This window comes from Schistocerca piceifrons, chromosome 9 (genome assembly GCF_021461385.2).
Source record: "Schistocerca piceifrons isolate TAMUIC-IGC-003096 chromosome 9, iqSchPice1.1, whole genome shotgun sequence".
NCBI classification, from domain to species: domain Eukaryota; kingdom Metazoa; phylum Arthropoda; class Insecta; order Orthoptera; family Acrididae; genus Schistocerca; species Schistocerca piceifrons.
The window spans coordinates 136,526,772-136,545,165 of record NC_060146.1 but is presented as its reverse complement, the minus strand read 5'-3'; the positions used below and the strand labels follow the sequence as shown (position 1 = coordinate 136,545,165).

Genomic DNA, 18,394 nt, shown 5'->3' with positions numbered 1-18,394 from the left:
CAATGGTCATTGGCGGTTGGATCGATCGATTGGTCGGTCGCGCACTGAGACACATGATGACTTGTCCGTCTTGAGCGTCGGCGCATGTGAGGTCGCACGTGAGTCCAGTGGGCCGCGGCGAATAGCGAGGGGTACTTCGCGATCGACACGAGAGCAACAGGAGTCAACCCACATCCGTCTGGTCGGTGCGAGCTGCGACGCCGTGAGACGGGAGATCGGCGCGCCTTCCTGCGTCCGTTGAAACGGCTGGCAGCGGACGGTTCGGGAGAGCGATTTGGGGGTGCTGCGCCAGGTCTTCTAGAGAAATAGCAGTTTATTAGAAGTTAGGCCACTGGTGATATTTTGTTTGATTTACTCTTATTAAATTCTACTTGTTTTCTTGGTGAGGTCACCACCCGTTTTGCTTTGAGGTCGTCCCACCATTCTTCTTCGTTTGCCCACCTGCGGGAAGGTGGTTGTTTATAAATTGGGTGGTCCGTTTTTCACTTGTGGAGAAGGGGTGGGTTAGAGCAACCTGTAGTTCGGGTTGTTCGGTAATGTCCCTGTCAATCTACCGTACGGTAGTAGCTGTCTCTGTCATGTTTGTCGGATTTGGTGCGTTAACGAATTTATTGCTTGGAGTGTAACGGCCTAATACCTGAAATATGTTTTGATCTCTGGAAACTTTGATATTATTGCTTATGATCTCGAGAGGCGGTATCTGTGTACTGTGGAGCATCTTAACTATTGGCCGGCCAGAGTGGCCGTGCGATTCTAGGCGCTGCAGTCTGGAGCCGAGCTACCGTTACGGTCGCAGGTTTGTATCCCGCCTCGGGTATGGATGTGTGTGATGTCCTTAGGTTAGTAAGGTTTAATTAGTTCAAAGTTCTAGGCGACTGATGACCTCAGAAGTTAAGTCGCATAGTGCTCAGAGCCATTTGAACCATTTTTTTTAACCTTAACTATTGTTTGGCCAACCTTGTAGAATTTTATATAAGATTGCATTTCATGGGCTTTTATTTAAATGATCATTTTAGTATATAAAGTTGCCACCCTTTCACCATAAGACTTTTCCTAGAAGTTAAAATCAAGTTGCACCTTCGGTGGCAAGGTTAATACTACAACTGTTAGTGTTTTGTACTATTTACATCCCTCCTACGGGGGGTGCAGTTGGTGTGCTTGTGTAAATTGTTAAAACTCGTAGTTTAAAGTTATCTGGTGTGTTGAAGATTTGAACCAGTGTAGTCTTTGAGAGGCTTTTGTGAGCGGTCGTAACTATGGCCATGCATAGTTGGTGTGCTTGTGTAAATTGTTAAAACTCGTAGTTTAAAGTTATCTGGTGTGTTACAGATTTGCACCAGTGTAGTCTTTGAGAGGCTGTTGTAAACGGTCGTAACTACGGCCGTGTCAAAAGGGAGCGGCAAGGTTCTCTGCCCGAAAGCTCATACAGTCAAAACTTGTTTCTTCCTGCCTCTGAATAAATTGTAACTTTGATATTTAGAGAGTGCTTTCTGATTATAATTTTAAATCTGTTTCTTCTAAAATAATGCTTTTAGGCACTATTAAAGTGAATGAAATTCCCATTTGTTAAAAGGAATTTGGTTATGATTTCATCAGTTACTCCCTGGCGAACTACTTCCATGCTTTCATAGTGTGATTAAATGTGTTAATGTTCTTGATGAATCGCTAGTAAATAAAATAAATTCTTAAGAATATTCTTTGAAAATAAATCACGGTTCAATGGTGGACACAGTAGGCTGGAGGTAAACATCGCACATAGTGTAACAGGGTGTATGGAAATAAACTGAGTGAAATAAGAGTGAAATGTGTTTTATTTAGACAGTGGTTGTACAAGGATTACAGATCTCAGACACAGGGTCTCTAAGAGGCACCCGCATTGAGCAGGCCAGGTGTAGTTGGCCTCTTCCAGTCTGTCAGAGGTCAGGACCTTTCGGAGTTCGACGTCCAGTGGGTGTTCAGTAGACGATACGGTGTCCGTATCCCAGACCGTGGTACCCCAGGCCGTGGTATCCCAGAGCGTTGTATCCCAGGCCGTAGCCCAGACCGCCGTATCCGTAGTATCCGGGGTAGCCGTATCCTCCGTACACTCCTGGGTAGCCGAGGCCGGCCGCGTACGCCAGTCCGCGCTTCTGCTTGCTGGAGGACTCCTCAGTGGCGAAGACGACGGCCATCAGGCACAGGGCGAGGACCTGTGCAAGCAGGAACACACCACAGCGGTGAGTCAGGGACATCTGTACCAGCGTCTACAGTACATCTGCGCTTCTCAAAAATTTTAGAAAAAGTAATGCACAGGCAGCTTCTCAACCATCTGACCACAAATAACATATTATCAAGAACACAGTTTGGATTTCTGAAGGGTTCTGATATCGAGAAGGTTACTTACACCTACAGTGAAAATGTACTTAATTCATTAAATAACAAATTACAAGCAGCAGGTATTTTCTGTGATTTGTCAAAGGCATTTGATTGTGTGAACCACAACATCCTTTTAAATAAATTAGAATTCTATGGTGTCATGGGCAGCGCTGCAGAATGGTTCAAGTTGCTAACAGGAAACAAAGGATGTCAGTGCAAGGGACTAGTGAATTAAGTCATCAGTCATCATCAGAATGGGAAGAAATTACATGTGGTGTCCCACAAGAATCCATTTTAGGGCCATTGCTTTTTCTTGTGTATCTCTCATCAGTTACACTGCCAGAAGCAGAGTTCGTTTTGTTTGCAGATGACACAAGTATTGCAATAAATAATATGTCGAGTTTAGTTCTAGAAAGAACTGCTAATGATATTTTAATGGATATTAATAAATGGTTTAAAGCCAACTCACTGAGATTAAACTTCGAAAAGACTCACTATATGCAATTCAGAACCTGTAAGAGGTTTCCACCCAGCATATGCATAAAGTATGAAGAAGAGCAGATAGAAGAGGTTGACAGTCTTAAATTCCTGGGATTACAACTTGATAATAAATTCAGTTGGGAGGAGCGCACCACAGAACTGCACAAACGCCTTAACAAATCTGTATTTGCAATTAGAGTGTTAGCAGACATAGGCGACATAAAAATGAAAAAGCTTGCATACTTTGCCTACTTTCATTCCATTATGTCATATGGTATAATATTTTGGGGTAACACTTCAAGTCAAACAAAAGTTTTCAGAGTCCAAAAGCGTGTAATACGTATTATTTGTGGAGTAAATTCACGAACGTCCTGTAGAAACCTCTTCAAAGAACTGGATATACTAACAACTGCCTCTCAGTATATTTACTCCTTAATGAAATTTGTTCTAAATAATATATCTATTTTTCCAACAAACAGCTCAGTTTATACATACAATACCAGGAACAAAAATGATCTGCACAATGACTTAAAAGCACTTACTTTAGTTCAAGAAGGGGTCCACTAATCAGGAACACTCATCTTCAATAATTTGCCAGCAAACATAAAAAATTTAGGTGTAAATAAAGATCAGTTTAAAAGAAGCCTGAAAGACTTACTAGTGCCAACTCCTTCTACTCCATTGACGAATTTTTTAATAGAAACAAATGATGTATTGTATATACTCATGCTACTAGTATTGTTATTTCAGCTTTAAAAAATGATGTATTGTATATACTCATGCTATTGGTATTGTTGTTTCAGCTTAAAAAAAAAGTGACATGTTCCACATCCACTAGGATCTTCCTCAGTACGGATCTATGGAACGAAAAACTAATCTAATCTAATCTAATCACATCAGTCCAGTGATGAGAAGTGAGGAAGAACTCCGCAGAATAGCTGACGATAGGAATCATTGATTAGCAGGTGGGATAGAACGCCTTGGCATGGGTTAAGACATTGAGGAATACGAGGGGTAGTCAACGTCTTAACTACCAGCTCGGAAACGTTAATTCCTATAATTTTATTTTATTCATTTGCGTAACCTCATCTGGTCGAGATATTGGATCAGTGTTCACATATACATCATAGTTACTACGTTTACAGGATTTGTAGACTTAGAGAAAGCTGTAAACAATGCTGACCAAGATTCTGAAGGTTGTTGTTGTTGTGGTCTTCAGTCCTGAGACTGGTTTGATGCAGCTCTCATACAGTAAAGCTGCATGCCCTCGGGAAGAATTACGGCTGTAGTTTCCCCTTGCTTTCAGCCGTTCGCAGTACCAGCACAGCAAGGCCGTTTTGGTTATTGTTACAAGGCCAGATCAGTCAATCATCCAGACTGTTGCCCTTGCAACTACTGAAAAGGCTGCTGCCCCTCTTCAGGAACCACACGTTTGTCTGGCCTCTCAACAGATACCCCTCCGTTGTGGTTGCACCTACGGTACGGCTATCTGTATCGCTGAGGCACGCAAGCCTCCCCACCAACGGCAAGGTCCATGGTTCATGGGGGGGGGGGGGGGGGGGTTCTGAAGGTTGCAGGGATAAAATACACGGAGGCTGTTTACAGTTTTTACAGAAACCAGACGGCAGTTGTAAGAGCAGAGAGGCATGGGAGGGAATGACACAGGGTTGTGGTCTATCCCCTATGTTATTCAATCTGTACATCAGGCAAGGGGTAAAGAAAACCATAGAAAATTTGGAGTAGGAGTTATAGTTCTGGGAGAAGAAATAAAAACTTCGAGGTTTAAGGATGACATTGTAATTCTGTCACAAACAGCAAAGAAAAAGGAAATGGAAGAGCAGTTGGACGAAATGGACAGCGTCTTGAAATAACGATATAAGATGAAAATCAACAAAAGCTAAACAAGGATAATGGAATGTACTCTAAGTCAGGTGATGCTGAGGGAATTAAATTAGGAAATGAGACACCTAGAAAAGCAGATGAGTTTTGCTATTTGGGCGGCAAAATAACTGATGATGGTTGAAGTAGAGAGAATAATTATATAGTGTAGACTGGGAAAGGTAAGAAAATCGTTGTTCAAAAAGAGATATTTGTTAACATCTAATGTAGATTTAAGTGTTAGGAAGTTCTTTCTGAAGGTGTTTTTCTGGCCGTACGAAGCTGAAACATGGACGATAAACAGTTTAGACAAGAAGGGAATAGAGGCTTTTGAAAAATTATGCTACATAAGAATCCTGAGATTAGATGGGTAGAAGATGTACTGAACAGACATGGGGAGAGAAGAAAACTTTGGCACAACTTGGCCAAATGAAGGAATCAATTGATAGGACACATTCGAACACGTCACGTGGTCAGCAATTTAGTATTAAGGGAAGTTTGGGAGGTAAAAATCGTACAGGGAGACCAAGAGAACAATACAGTATGCAGATTCAGGAGAATATGGGTTGCAGTAGTTACTCAGAGATGAAGAGGTCTGCACAGGATAGAGTAGCATGGAGAGCTACGAAAAACCAGTCTTCGAACTGAAGACCACAGCAGCAACAGTTATCTTAGAAATTACGGTTTTAATATGACAAGTGATATTAAAATGATTTGAGTGTCTGTAGAGACAATGTGAGTGAATAATACTATGAACTAAGGAAGTTAGTACTGGCAGTACTTCTACTACTGCAGCAGCAGCTGATGCTGCCACTAATGGAGATATTGGTAATATTATTAATAATAATAATGACAATAAAAGACAATTATAGTGGCAGATATAAAAAGTATTTATAGTTATATATAATACATATTTATTGATATAGTTCTGCGGAAAGGAAATTTAAGGAGACAGCACCAATGGGGCATACTGGAAAATGAGGAAGATCTTGCTGGAAAGAACGAAGCACTATGGGACTTAACATCTGAGGTCATCAGTCCCCTAGACTTACAACTACATAAAGTTAACTAACCTAAAGACATCACACACATTCATGCCTGAGGCAGGATTCGAACCTGCGACCGTAGCAGCAGCGCGGTTCCGACCTGAAGGGCCTAAAACCGCTCAGCCACCGCGGCCGGCCGTACAGGGACAATGATAATCATTATTGTTGCCTTAGTAGATACTTCATTGACTGTCTTCTGAATCTGGAGATGTTACCGTGTTCTCTAATATAATGTGTGAATTATTCCAGAGTCGGGTTCCTGTTACTGATACAGACTTTGGGAATGTGGCCGAACGATGCATTGGGCCTGTAAGGGTTTTGCTCTGTCAGGAACTAGATTTTCTGCCACGTTGTTCAGACAGGAGCATTAAAGTCGAAGAGAGATATGGGGGGCAGTGCACGTTGGTAAGATAGTAAAGAAGACAGAGGGTGTGAATATCTCCGCTCCTGTCTGCAGGCAACAGGGATAGCTGTGCATATGGCGGTGAAATATATCAAAGAGTCTAACATCACAGATATAACGAACACAGCCATTCGCATTAGTTCCAGGCGCCTTGAGATGTCTTGAAAAAGGCTGTTGTTGTTGATGTCTTCAGTCCTGAGACTGGTTTGATGCAGCTCTCCATGCTACTCTATCCTGTGGAAGGTTCTTCATCTCTCAGTACTTACTGCAACCTACATCCTTCTGATTCTGCTTAGTGTGTTCATCTCTTGGTCTCCCTCTACGATTTTTACCCTCCACACTGCCCTCCAATGCTAAATTTGTGATCCCTTGATGCCTCAGAACATGTCCTACCAACCGGTCCCTTCTTCTTGTCAAGTTGTGCCACAAACTCCTCTCCTCCCCAATTCTATTCAGTACCTCCTCATTAGTTATGTGATCTACCCATCTAATCTTCAGCATTCATCTGTAGCACCACATTTCGAAAGCTTCTATTCTCTTTTTGTCCAAACTATTTATCGTCCATGTTTCACTTCCATACATGGCTACACTCCATACAAATATTTTCAGAAACGACTTCCTGACACTTAAATCAATACTCGATGCTAACAAATTTTTCTTCTTCAGAAACGCTTTCCTTGACATTGCCAGTCTACATTTTATATCCTCTCTAGTTCGACCATCAACAGTTATTTTGCTCCCCAAATAGCAAAACTCCTTTACTACTGTAAGTGTCTCATTTCCTAATCTAATTCCCTCAGCATCACCCGACTTAATTCGACTACATTCCATTATCCCCGTTTGGCTTTTGTTGATGTTCATCTTATATCCTCCTTTCAAGACACTGTCCATTTCGTTCAGCTGCTCTTCCAAGTCCTTTGCTGTCTCTGACAGAATTACAATGTCATCGGCGAACCTCAACGGCCGGCCGGAGTGGCCGAGTGGTTTTAGGCGCTACAGTCTGGAACCGCGCGACCGCTACGGTCGCAGGTTCGAATCCTGCTTCGGGCATGGATGTGTGTGTGATGTCCTTAGGTTAGTTAGGTTTAAGTAGTTCTAAGTTCTAGGGGACTGATGATCTCAGAATTTAAGTCCCATAGTGCTCAGAGCCATTTGAACCATTTTTTTTAACCTCAACGTTTTTATTTCTTCTCCATGGACTTTAATACCTGCTACGAGTTTTTCTTTTGTTTCCTTCACTGCTTGCTCTTGAACAAGAGAAAGGAGTTACTAATTAATATTCTAACTACATTAAGTGCCGATGGAGTCTCGTCTCGGTTATGTGACTGGATTTGTGTTTCCTTCAGCAAGTTTGCATTTCCCGGTACTTGATGGAAAGCATTTGACACGGTGCCCCATTGCAGACTGTCAACGAAGGTGCGAGCATATGGAATAGGTTCCCCAGACATGTAAGTGGCTGGAAGGCTTCATAAGTAATAGAAGCCAGTATGTTGTTCTCGACAGCGAGTGTTCATCAAAGGGAAGGAGTGCTCCGGAGAAATGTGGTGGAGCCACTGTTTTTCTCCATATACATAAATGATTTGGACAGGTTGGGCAACAACCTGCGGTGTACGGTAAGGTGTCGAAGTTGAGTTACTGTAGGAAGATACGACTTAGAATTTCCAGTTGGTGTGATGAAGGACAAACCTGTAATGTTCGGTTACAGTATTACTAGTGTCCTGTTTGACACAGTGAAGTCATTTAAATACCTGGGCGTAACGCTACAAAGCGATGTGAAGTAGAATGAACGTGTGAGAACTGTGGTAGGGAAGGTGAGTGGTCGACTTCGGCTTATTGGGAGAATTTTTGGAAAGAGCGGTTCACATGTAAAGGAGACCGCACATAGGATGCCGGTACAAACTATTCTTGAATTCGTACCAGATCGGATTGAAGGAAGACATGGAAGCAATTCACAGGCGGGCTGCTAGGTTTGTTACCGGTAGGTACGATCAACACGTAAGTGTTACGGAGATGCTTCGGGAACTCAGATAATTCCTGGAAGGAAGCTGACGTTCTTTTCGAGAAACGCTGCTGAGAAAATTTAGAGAACCGGCATTTGAAGCTCACCGTAGAACGATTCTGCTGCCGCCAACATGCATCGTGCGCCAAGACCACGAAGATAAGATGCGTGAAATTAGGGCTCATACGAAGGGAATATAGAGAGTCGTTTTCCCCTCGCTGTATTTGCGAGTGGAAGAGGGGAGGTACTTAGTATACTCCGTCACGCAAAGTACAGTGGCTTGTGATTTATCGATGTAGACGTAGTCGGAAAGTCATGGAGTAAAATGGAAGTGGTATCTATCGTTTTCTAAGTGTTAGAGGCCTTCTGCTGTTCCTACGGTATATAAACGATTTAGGAGAGAATATGAGCAGCCCTATTAGACTGTTTGTAGAGGGCGCTGTCGTTTGCTGTCTTATAAATAATCAGGTGATCAAAACGAATTGCAAAATTATTTAGACAAGACATCTATATGGTGCAAAAACTGAAAATTGAATCTAAATATTGAGAAGAGAGATGTCATCCACATGAATAGTAAAAGGAACCCGTTAATCTTGGGCTACACGATAAATAACACTAATCTAAAGGCTGTCAATTTAAACAAATATTTAGGGATTACATTACGAACAACTTAAACCGGAAAGATCACATAGATAACGTTGAGAAGGCAGCAAAGACTGAATTTTACTGGCGGAGCGCATAGAGAATGCAGCAGACTTCTTGCACCACGTTTGTCCCACCTCTTCTGGAGTAATGGTGTGCGGTATGGAATCTGTATGAGATGGGATTGGCGGAGGACGTCGAAAAAGTTCAAAGACGGGCAGGCTCGTATTGTGCTATCGCGAAATAGGTAAGACAGTGCCACGGGTATGTTGGGATGGAGGGGCAATAAAAGCGTTTTCGGTTGCGGTGAGTTCTTTTGAAGGTAGTTTAGTCACTACCTTTCTCCTACTGATGCTGAAATATTTTGTTGACGCCCACTTCCGAGGGTCGTTCCGAATGTAATTCCTCCTACTTTTTTGTGGTGACTTTGGATCTCCGCGCCAGATGTCATTGGTGTAGTGATAATGCTTGAACACTCCTCTTTCATTTGCAGGTGGTTAATTTATTCTGCGGTAATTGGCGCCAGCGTAGGAGTGTTCCAAACTGGAGACTGATGTGAACGTGCGTATAAAACAGTAATGTGTGACTGAATTCCTCAAAACGGTTCAAATGGCTCTGAGCACTTTGGGACTTAACTGCGGAGCTCATCAGTCGCCTAGAACGTAGAACAACTGAAACCTAACTAACCTAAGGACATCACACACATCCATGCCCGAGGCAGGATTCGAACCTGCGACCGTGGCGGTCACGCGGTTCCAGACTGAAGCGCCTACAACCACTCGGCCACTCCGCCGGCTTGAATTCCTCACTGCTGAAGGAATTGCGCCGATTGAAATCCATCAACTCTTGCTAAAGGTGTATGGAGACGATACAATAGACGTGGCCAATGGGAGGCGATGGGTACGGCATTTTCAAGGTCGTGGAAAGGGTGTGCATTACAAGCCACCGCCTGGTCGGCCCTGCACAGCTGTCATCCCTCTCAACGAAGAGTGCCTTGATCAACTCATCCGCGCTGATCGACGGATAACGACCAGAGAATTGTGTGCAAAGCTGAATGTGTACTGTAATCCCTTGGCTATATTGTTATAACGATCATCGCAAAGTCTGTGCGAGATGGGTCCCGCGAATGGTTACACAACAAAAAAAAACCCTCGAATGGAAATCTGTCGGGACCTGTTGGACAGATATGAAGCTGAAGGACAATTTTCTGAATACCATCGTCCACGGAGATTAGACGCGGTGTGACCACTACGAGCTGTACTCCAAAAGACAGTTCATGGAATGGCGACATGCGAATTCTCCTTCAAAGAAGAACTTCAAGACAGAAGAACTTCAAGACACAGCTGCCTGCAGGCAAAGTGATGTGCACAGTCTTCCGGGACAGCCAGGGCGTGTTTTCTTTGGATGTCCTGGAGCCTGGTGAAACTGTCAGTTCAGCACGCTACAAGACGACACTAAGTCGAAAGCCCGAATTTCCATGGTAAGGCCAGAGAGGAAGACAAACTTTCACCTGAACATGACAACGCCAGGCCCCACACCAGTTTTGCGACCGCGTAATTCATTGCAAGATTCGGCTAGACCAGGGATCCCCAAACTATTTTGGACAAGTGACCCCTTTTCCAAAATGAACTCTTACCTCAGACCCCCATGGCCAAATTACCTACTTATAAGAGCAACCCACTTATTCATAATGGTCCGCTAACTTAAAACAGCTGCTAAAAAGTGTTATTTGTCATTCTGACTTAGGTCAATAGAAGAAGACAGAGTGAGAATTAGCAATGCTTTAAGTTAACAGACTATTACGAATAAGGGGGCCTATCTTTAGTTTTTTCCTACTGATACAAAAAACCTAGGTACTAAGGTAATAAATGAGTACTTATATGAGTTATTATCGTTCAAGCTCCAACGAATTTCAACCTAAGTGCAAGCTCGTTAAATAGTAAAATATCAGGAACACAATTGGACTTGATGATGAATTCGTTCGTGTTAAATCGCGTAAGCGTAAAATAGAGAGCAAGTCAAAACGCGCCTGAAAGACGTACGCTCGAACTCATTATCTTGCACGAACTTGTCTACACGGACTGGCCGAGTTTTTCATCTTGTACGAACTTGAGACTTTACATTACTACAACAATGCTATTTCCTACAAAAATATTAGTTATTCTTAGTACACGTAACACAACATAAACAATACCTATCTTGAAAGTTTTAAATAAGAATTTGTGTTAATCTAATAGCGGTCAATTTTTAGACCTCGTCGACCCCCAAAATCAGTTTTCGTTTATGTGGACCCCTAGGAAACCGATATCGACCCCAAGGGGTCGATATCGACCACTTTGGGAATCCCTGGGCTAGACTGTCTTGCCACCGACAGTCCCGATTTAGCGCCTTCAGACTTCCATCTCTTTGAGCCTCTGAGAGACGGGCTACGTGGCCAACATTTTCAGGACTAGGATGCTGTTGTCAAAGCTATAAGGAAGTGGTTAGGCTCAGCTGGTTCCGATTTTTTCAAGCGCGGCATGCAGGTCTGGTTCAAAAATGGTTCAAATGGCTCTGAGCACTATGCGACTTAACTTCTGTGGTCATAAGTCGCCTAGAACTTAGAACTAATTAAACCTAACTAACCTAAGGACATCAATCCATGCCCGAGGCAGGATTCGAACCTGCGACCGTAGCGGTCGCTCGGCTCCAGACTGGAGCGCCTAGAACCGCACGGCCACTCGGGCAGGCGCAGGTCTGGTTCATCGTTGGCAAAAGTGCATAACGAATGGTGGTGACTATGGGGAAAAATGACTGTCTGTAGCTGAAATATCGCTCTATTTAGCTGTGCTGTTGTAATCTATGTATCACCTGTAGTTTCTATGAATGTGAAATAGGAGGCATTACTTTCGGAATGACCTTCGTACATACGGCGAAATGATCATTGTAATAAAAAAAGAGAAATCAGAGCTCGCCGGAAAGATTTACGTGTTCGTTTTTCGCGCGCGCATTTCGAGAATGAAACGATAGAGAAATAGTCGCAAGGTGGTTCTATGAATCCTCTGCCAGGCACTAAATTCTGAATTCCAGACTAGTCATGTAGATGTAGATGGAATGTGGATGTGTGTTTCTAGTGTGACTGTGACGGTACACATTAACATCGTCGGGCCATAGTACCGTAGAACGCAATTGGAGGAGCGAAACCAGATGTGTCAGTCCATTGATTACTTGTAGCATCGTGTGGTAACTGGTACTCTTGAGTAGTATGGGGGAACAAAGCATCAGCAGCACATGCCGAGTCTGTGGAAGTGCATAGCAGTGATGCGCCGTCATATCATGCAGTGGTAGGCGGTACAGCCGCCTCGCATGTGGCCAAACAAGTCAGAATGATCAGGAACTAGTGACGTCACAGCGTTGAATTCCACGTTCCCGAACTTAAAGAACACATTAGATTACCACCTTAATAGTGACAAAGCGGCGAAGCAGAGGTGACGCTGTGACTCCATCAACAAAAATAAATAAATAAATAAATAAATAAATAAATAAAAAACAGTCTAGATTGCGACTGCAGTTTCGGCAACTGTGGTCAATTGACTGTTCTACGCATTGTCAACTACAGTTAATGGTGCTGTCTGAAGACGGCCTACTAGCGCGAAACCGGCCATTTTAATAAAATGAATGGTTCAAATGGCTCTGAGCACTATGGGACTTAACATCTGTGGTCATCAGTCCCCTAGAACTTAGAACTACTTAAACCTAACTAACCTAAGGACATCACAAACATCCATGCCCGAGGCAGGATTCGAACCTGCGACCGTAGTAGTCGCTCGGTTCCGGACTGAGCGCCTAGAACCGCTAGACCACCGCGGCCGGCTTTTAGTAAAATAACCGTTGCGATCTAGACTACTTTTTCACTGATTTTATATAGCTTACAAAATCGCTGTTCCCCAAACATGTTAACAAAAATTTCCGTTAACAAAGTCAAACATTCTGCAGTAATGGTATCAACAAATTTAGTTGTCATTGGGAGAAATGTGTTCTTCTCCAGGGTGACTGTTGAGAAATAAGTATGTAAACGTGAAGAAAGGATGTAGAATCTTCATAACGTTGATTTCATTCAAAGAGGTTTTAGAATTTTCAGAAAAAAATGGGAGGCAATACTTTTCAGCACGCTCTCGTGTTATCGAACCATTAGTTTAATAAATGATGGTTGAAGGTATTGAGGCGAATTATTTATAGAAGAATGGACGGACTATTAGAAGACTTCTGCTAATCTTCCCTCAGCAAGGGAAGATTAGTTTCGGTTCGGAACAAATGTAGGAACACGAAAGGCAATACTGCCCTTTACTATCTTAGAAGGTAGACTGAAGAATGACAAACTTGCGTAGATCTAGAGGAAACTTCTGGAATATGCTCTTTGAAATTCTGAAAGTAGCATGGAGAAGTATGAGGAACGGAAAGTTATCCGTAATGCGTATAGAAATCGTACTACTGAAATAATTAGGGTCGAAGGAGTTGAGATAGAAGTAGTACCTGGGAAGGAAGTGAGACATGGTTGTAGCGAATTACCGATGTCATTCAGTCTGAACACTGAGCAAGCCGATGACGTAATTCTTCCGGAGACGGCAAATGAGTTGGTAGATCTCTTGAACGGAATGGACAGTCACACAGCGCAGACTATCACGGAATGGATAGTGTCTTGAAAAGAGATTGTAAGCAGATTGCTGGTAATGGTTTGTAGATAATTATATTAGGAAACGAGAGACTAAAGGTAGCACAGGGGACGATTTTTAGTATCTGGACAGCAAAATAACTGACGATGACCGAAATGTAATAGAGAATATATACAGTTAATACAGTAAAACAATAACTCCAGAATGAGGTACTGGCAGAAGTAAAGCTGTGGGTACCGGTCGTGAGTCGTGCTTCGGTAGCTCAGTTGGTAGAGCACTTGCCCGCGAAAGGCAAAGGTCCAGAGTTCGAGTCTCGGTCGGGCACACAGTTTTAATCTGCCAGGAAGTTTCAAAACAATAACTGCTGAGAAAAAAATGAGAGAATAGCCTTGTGTGACAGGAGCTTCAGATTGAAATTATTCAATTAAGATAGCTTTACATTATAGGTTTTTTATTGAATTTTTTTACCGACCGAGTGATAGATGCTCACTTCTTAGGCCACAGTGATACTTTTCTTGTGCCGCATGCGGTCCGCCAGTTGGACAACCCGTGGTTTGCAGCGTGCCTTATACAGAAGTAAATCGCAGACGATAACCAGTTCAATTAGCAAGAGAATAAAAGCTTCGGAAATGTACTGTTAAAGGCAAATGCTGAAAATTAGGTGGGTAGAATGTATTACTAATGAGGAGAAACTGAATCCAAAAAATGGTTCAAATGGCTCTGAGCACTATGTGATTTAACTTCTGAGGTCATCGGTCGCCTAGAACTTAGAACTAATTATACCTAACTAACCTAAGGACATCACACATATCCAAGCCCGAGGCAGGATTCGAACCTGCGACCGTAGCGGTCGCTCGGCTCCAGACTGGAGCGCCTAGAACCGCACGGCCACTCCGGCCGGCATACTGAATCCAGTTGTGGAGTACAACAATTTATGGCATAGCTCAAATAAAAGCAGGAATCGGAATATGGGACACATCATGTCGTCGATTTGATAATGGTGGGAAGTTATTTGGGGGGGGGGGGGTTAAAAATTGTAAAGGAACTACAAAGCTTCACTACAGTAAGCACATAGAAGTTGGGTGCAGGCTGCAGTATTTATGCAGGGATAGAGGCTGGCACGGGATACACTTGTGTGAACAGCTACATCAAAATCTTCGCACTGGTTGGTTAGTTGATTGGTTTGGGGGAGGGAATGAAAGAGCGAGGTCATCTGATCCATCGGACTAGGGAAGGACGGGGAAGGAGATCGGCCGTGCCCTTTCAAAGGAACCATCCTGGTATTTGCCTGAAGCGATTTAGGGAAATCGTCGAAAACCTAAATGAGCATGGCCGGACATGGGTTTGAACCGTCGTCTTCCCGAATGTGAGTCCAGTGTGCGTACCTCTCTCTGTAATTTTCGAACTGAAAACAATATCAACAGTATTGTCCAAACGAACCTCAGCCTGGGATTTTCTTTTCCTACAACTGGTCTGATGTCGTCATTTCAGTTTAAGTCGCTGTGGAAAGTTATTCCTAGGCATTTTACGATCATTAGAGTTTCTAGATATTTGTGGCCGAAAGTGCAATCGAACAGTAAGGGATTTCTTCGCGTATGTATCCGCAGTTCAGGGTCAACTGCCGGCACATTCACCAATCTTTGGCTCTCTGCGTATCAAATGGTTCAAATGGCTCTGAGCACTATGGGACTTAACATCTCAGGTCATCAGTCCCATAGAACGTAGAACTACTTAAACCTAACTAACCTAAGGACATCACACACATCCATGCCCGAGGCAGGATTCGAACCTGCGACCGTGGCGGTCGCGCGGTTCCAGACTGAAGCGCCTATAACCGCTCGGCCACCAGCGGCCGGCTCTCTGCGTATCCTCGTGCATTTCGCTGTAGTCTACATCTATGAACCGGTATGCGCTATGGAACCTCTCCGACCACAATCACCGTTAAAAGCTGCACCGTAGCGACTTACCAGGTACTTCATCATGGCTGACGTTGGTGGTGGTGGCGGCTGCGTTCGCTGAGGTCTGCAGTGGAATACTGCTGTTCGGCGGAATCGGCGCACTTTTATACACAGGCCCTCCCGTAAGACGTTGTTGGCGGGTATAGGTGAAGGTCGTAGGCAGGAGCGCCAGTTGGGTCGTGTGTGTGTGTGCGCGCAGGCCGGACGGCGGGAAGTCGCAAGACGTATGTTGACCACCTGTCGCGCAGACCCAGCGCGTGAAAGGTCTCCAGAACACCACCACACCTAGCGGGCCAGCTAGGCCCGCTTCTGCATCTGCATCTGCGCTGCAAACCACTGAGAAGTGCACGGTAGGGGGTACTTCACACTGCACTGCTTATTAAGGCACCAGTGAGCAGTCAAACAATTAGTAAAATATAAGAACCTTCAACAACGCAGCGCGTCAGCAATCGTTGGTTAATATATTAAAAAACTAAAAACCCGCATCGATTGCGAAAAAAGCACCTAGTGTTAACCCAGGTTTCGGCGTAGATAACTACACCTTCTCCAGAACAACAATAAAGCCCACAAGTGCCTAAGAAGACCTTTGTCAATGATTAAAAGAACACCATATCCTTAACGACCAACTCCTACTAAGAAACATAAAATTTTTTGAAGGTTTCGCACCTTTAATTTGTTCTTCATACTTGTAAATCTGATGATCTGTGGATTTTCACATGCGTGCGCTGATTGGCGAGCGCGGTTGGTCAAGCTGTTCACTTCTTTCTTCTTATCCTAATTTTACGATGAAGGTGATTTTAGCCCGTTGAACACCTCACGTTTTATCCCTATGTCTTTATTACCACGACGTCTTTAGATTACGCCCCCTCAGCACCTCAGCACCCCCACCCCCCCAGGCTAACTACTGGCTATAGGTATAGTTTTTAAGAGTTCCTCCTGTTGTCATAGGTAGCTTCATGTATGTTTCATTCCTAGCATAAGCAACCATGTGCGGTTATTTTTAGGTTTCATCTCCTATTTAGCTCGTCACTTATTCTATCCATTCCACTTCTTGATATACGTTGATCCACGGTTGGGAATATATGGGCTATGTAGCCCCGACCCATGTATAAACTTTCTCGTATTCGTATGCGCATGCGCATTCAAGTAACTTCCCTTGTCTTGCGCATGTGCATAGGTAGCGGGTCGGCCTTGTAAGTGAGCGACCATTTGTAGCTGCAGTTTATGGCGGGTCATGGCCCATCGAACATAGGCCGGTGTGAGGTGGAGCGTACACTATTAAGTAGTGGTTTTGACTTTGTACTTACGTACTGTTTGTGTTTTCCTTTTCTTTTTCGTTTATAAATGTATAGCTATGGTATTCTTTTAATCATTGACAAAGGTCTTCTTAGGCACTTGTGGGGTTTATTGTTGTTCTGAAGAAGGTGTAGTTATCTACGCCGAAACCTGGGTTAACACTAGGTGCTTTTTTCGCAATCGAGGCGGGTTTTTCGTTTTTTAATAAATTAGTAAATTACGAAAATAGCTTCCAGATGACGTGTTACTGCCAAGTAATATAGTTCGAAGAAATTTTGATCACTCATAGAAACAAGCGCTAGTACGGTGCAGTACAGAGGGCAAGCGAAACAAGCATGCACCAAAGAAGACGAAGTAAATATTCCAGAATTCAGCTGCTAAAATGAGGAACTTAGAGCTAGATATCCTCGGAGTAGTGGCGGGTGGGGGGTAGGGGGTGGGGTGGGGGTTGTGTGGCAGGTGACTGCCTCAATGCGTACTGACTGGCATACCGAGTCTGCACTGTAAGGCATTCGAACGGAAAATGTTGCATCGCCCCTTATGCCACACAGCTGGCAGGACTTGTGAATGCAGCACACATTTTAGAAGCACGTGGCTACGACAGGAACAAAGACAACACCTCGATTATCCGCAACTCACTGCGCAAGAGCGGTGCCACTGTCTCTGTTATTACTCATACTATATGAAAACGGAAGTTACTTTCCGCCTAGCCCTCGTATAAATACTTCACTGTATTTGCACAAGTTGCATGAAAAAGCTATGTATATGAACACTATATTGAAATACTCACTACTGATATTTGTCATCAGTACCAGGGTAACACCTTACCCGCCTTGAATCACTTAACAAAAGCAAGCCCCCCGGTCCAGACTCCAGAATTGGGTTCCTTCCAGAGTATGCTGATACAATAGCTCCTTACTTAACAATCATATACAACCGCTCGCCTGACGAAAAATTCGTACCCGAAGAGTGCTATGGTGCAGGAGTCACACCAGTATTCAAGAAAGGTAGTAAGAGGAATCCACTAAATTATAGGCCCAATCATCAACGTCGATATGCAGCAGGATTTTGGAGCTTTGTTCAAAATGGCTCTGAGCACTATGGGACTTAACATCTGAGGTCATCAGTCCCCTAGAACTTAGAACTACTTAAACCTAACTAACGTAAGGACATCCCTGAGGCAGGATTCGAATCTGCGACCGTACCAGTCGCGCGGCTCCGGACTGAAGCGCCTAGAACCGCTCGGCCACAACTGCCCGCGCATATTTTGTATTTGAACACTGAATACATAATACATAAAAAACGACGTAGCAGGAAGGAATGATCCGAATGGGATGGATATCGGTAGATGTGATGTACGTGTACAGACAAACAACTGATTACAGTGAAGTTAAAATCTTCTCGATTATTAGGCCGCGTCATGTTTCTTCTAAAATGTTCGACGTTTCGACCCCTCTGCTGGGATCTTCCTCAGGATCTTTTGGTGTCCACTACTGCTAGAACACTGACGCGGCCTAATAACCCAGAAGATTTTAACTTCAATGACAACGGCCACGATAGCTTGCAGACACATAACTGATTACAGTCTCAGAAAATTTGGAAGACTTCTTCAAGAGAAAGAACTACACGAATTGAGCAAGTCAAGAACGCGTTGGTCTACCTCTGCCCCATGTGCAAGCACTTCA

At 43.7% G+C, this 18,394-nt stretch overlaps 1 protein-coding gene across 1 annotated transcript; it reads right to left on the bottom strand.

Moving 5' to 3' along the window:
- Positions 1 to 1,793: 1,793 nt before the first annotated feature.
- Positions 1,794 to 15,575, bottom strand: LOC124716950 (cuticle protein 6.4-like). Its single transcript, XM_047243540.1, has 2 exons — positions 15,423 to 15,575; positions 1,794 to 2,189 (listed from the first exon to the last, which is right to left on the bottom strand). Exons 1-2 carry the CDS (start codon positions 15,435 to 15,437, stop codon positions 1,956 to 1,958), a joined length of 249 nt encoding a protein of 82 aa, XP_047099496.1. The 5' UTR covers positions 15,438 to 15,575; the 3' UTR covers positions 1,794 to 1,955.
- Between the last annotated feature and the right edge of the window lie 2,819 nt (positions 15,576 to 18,394).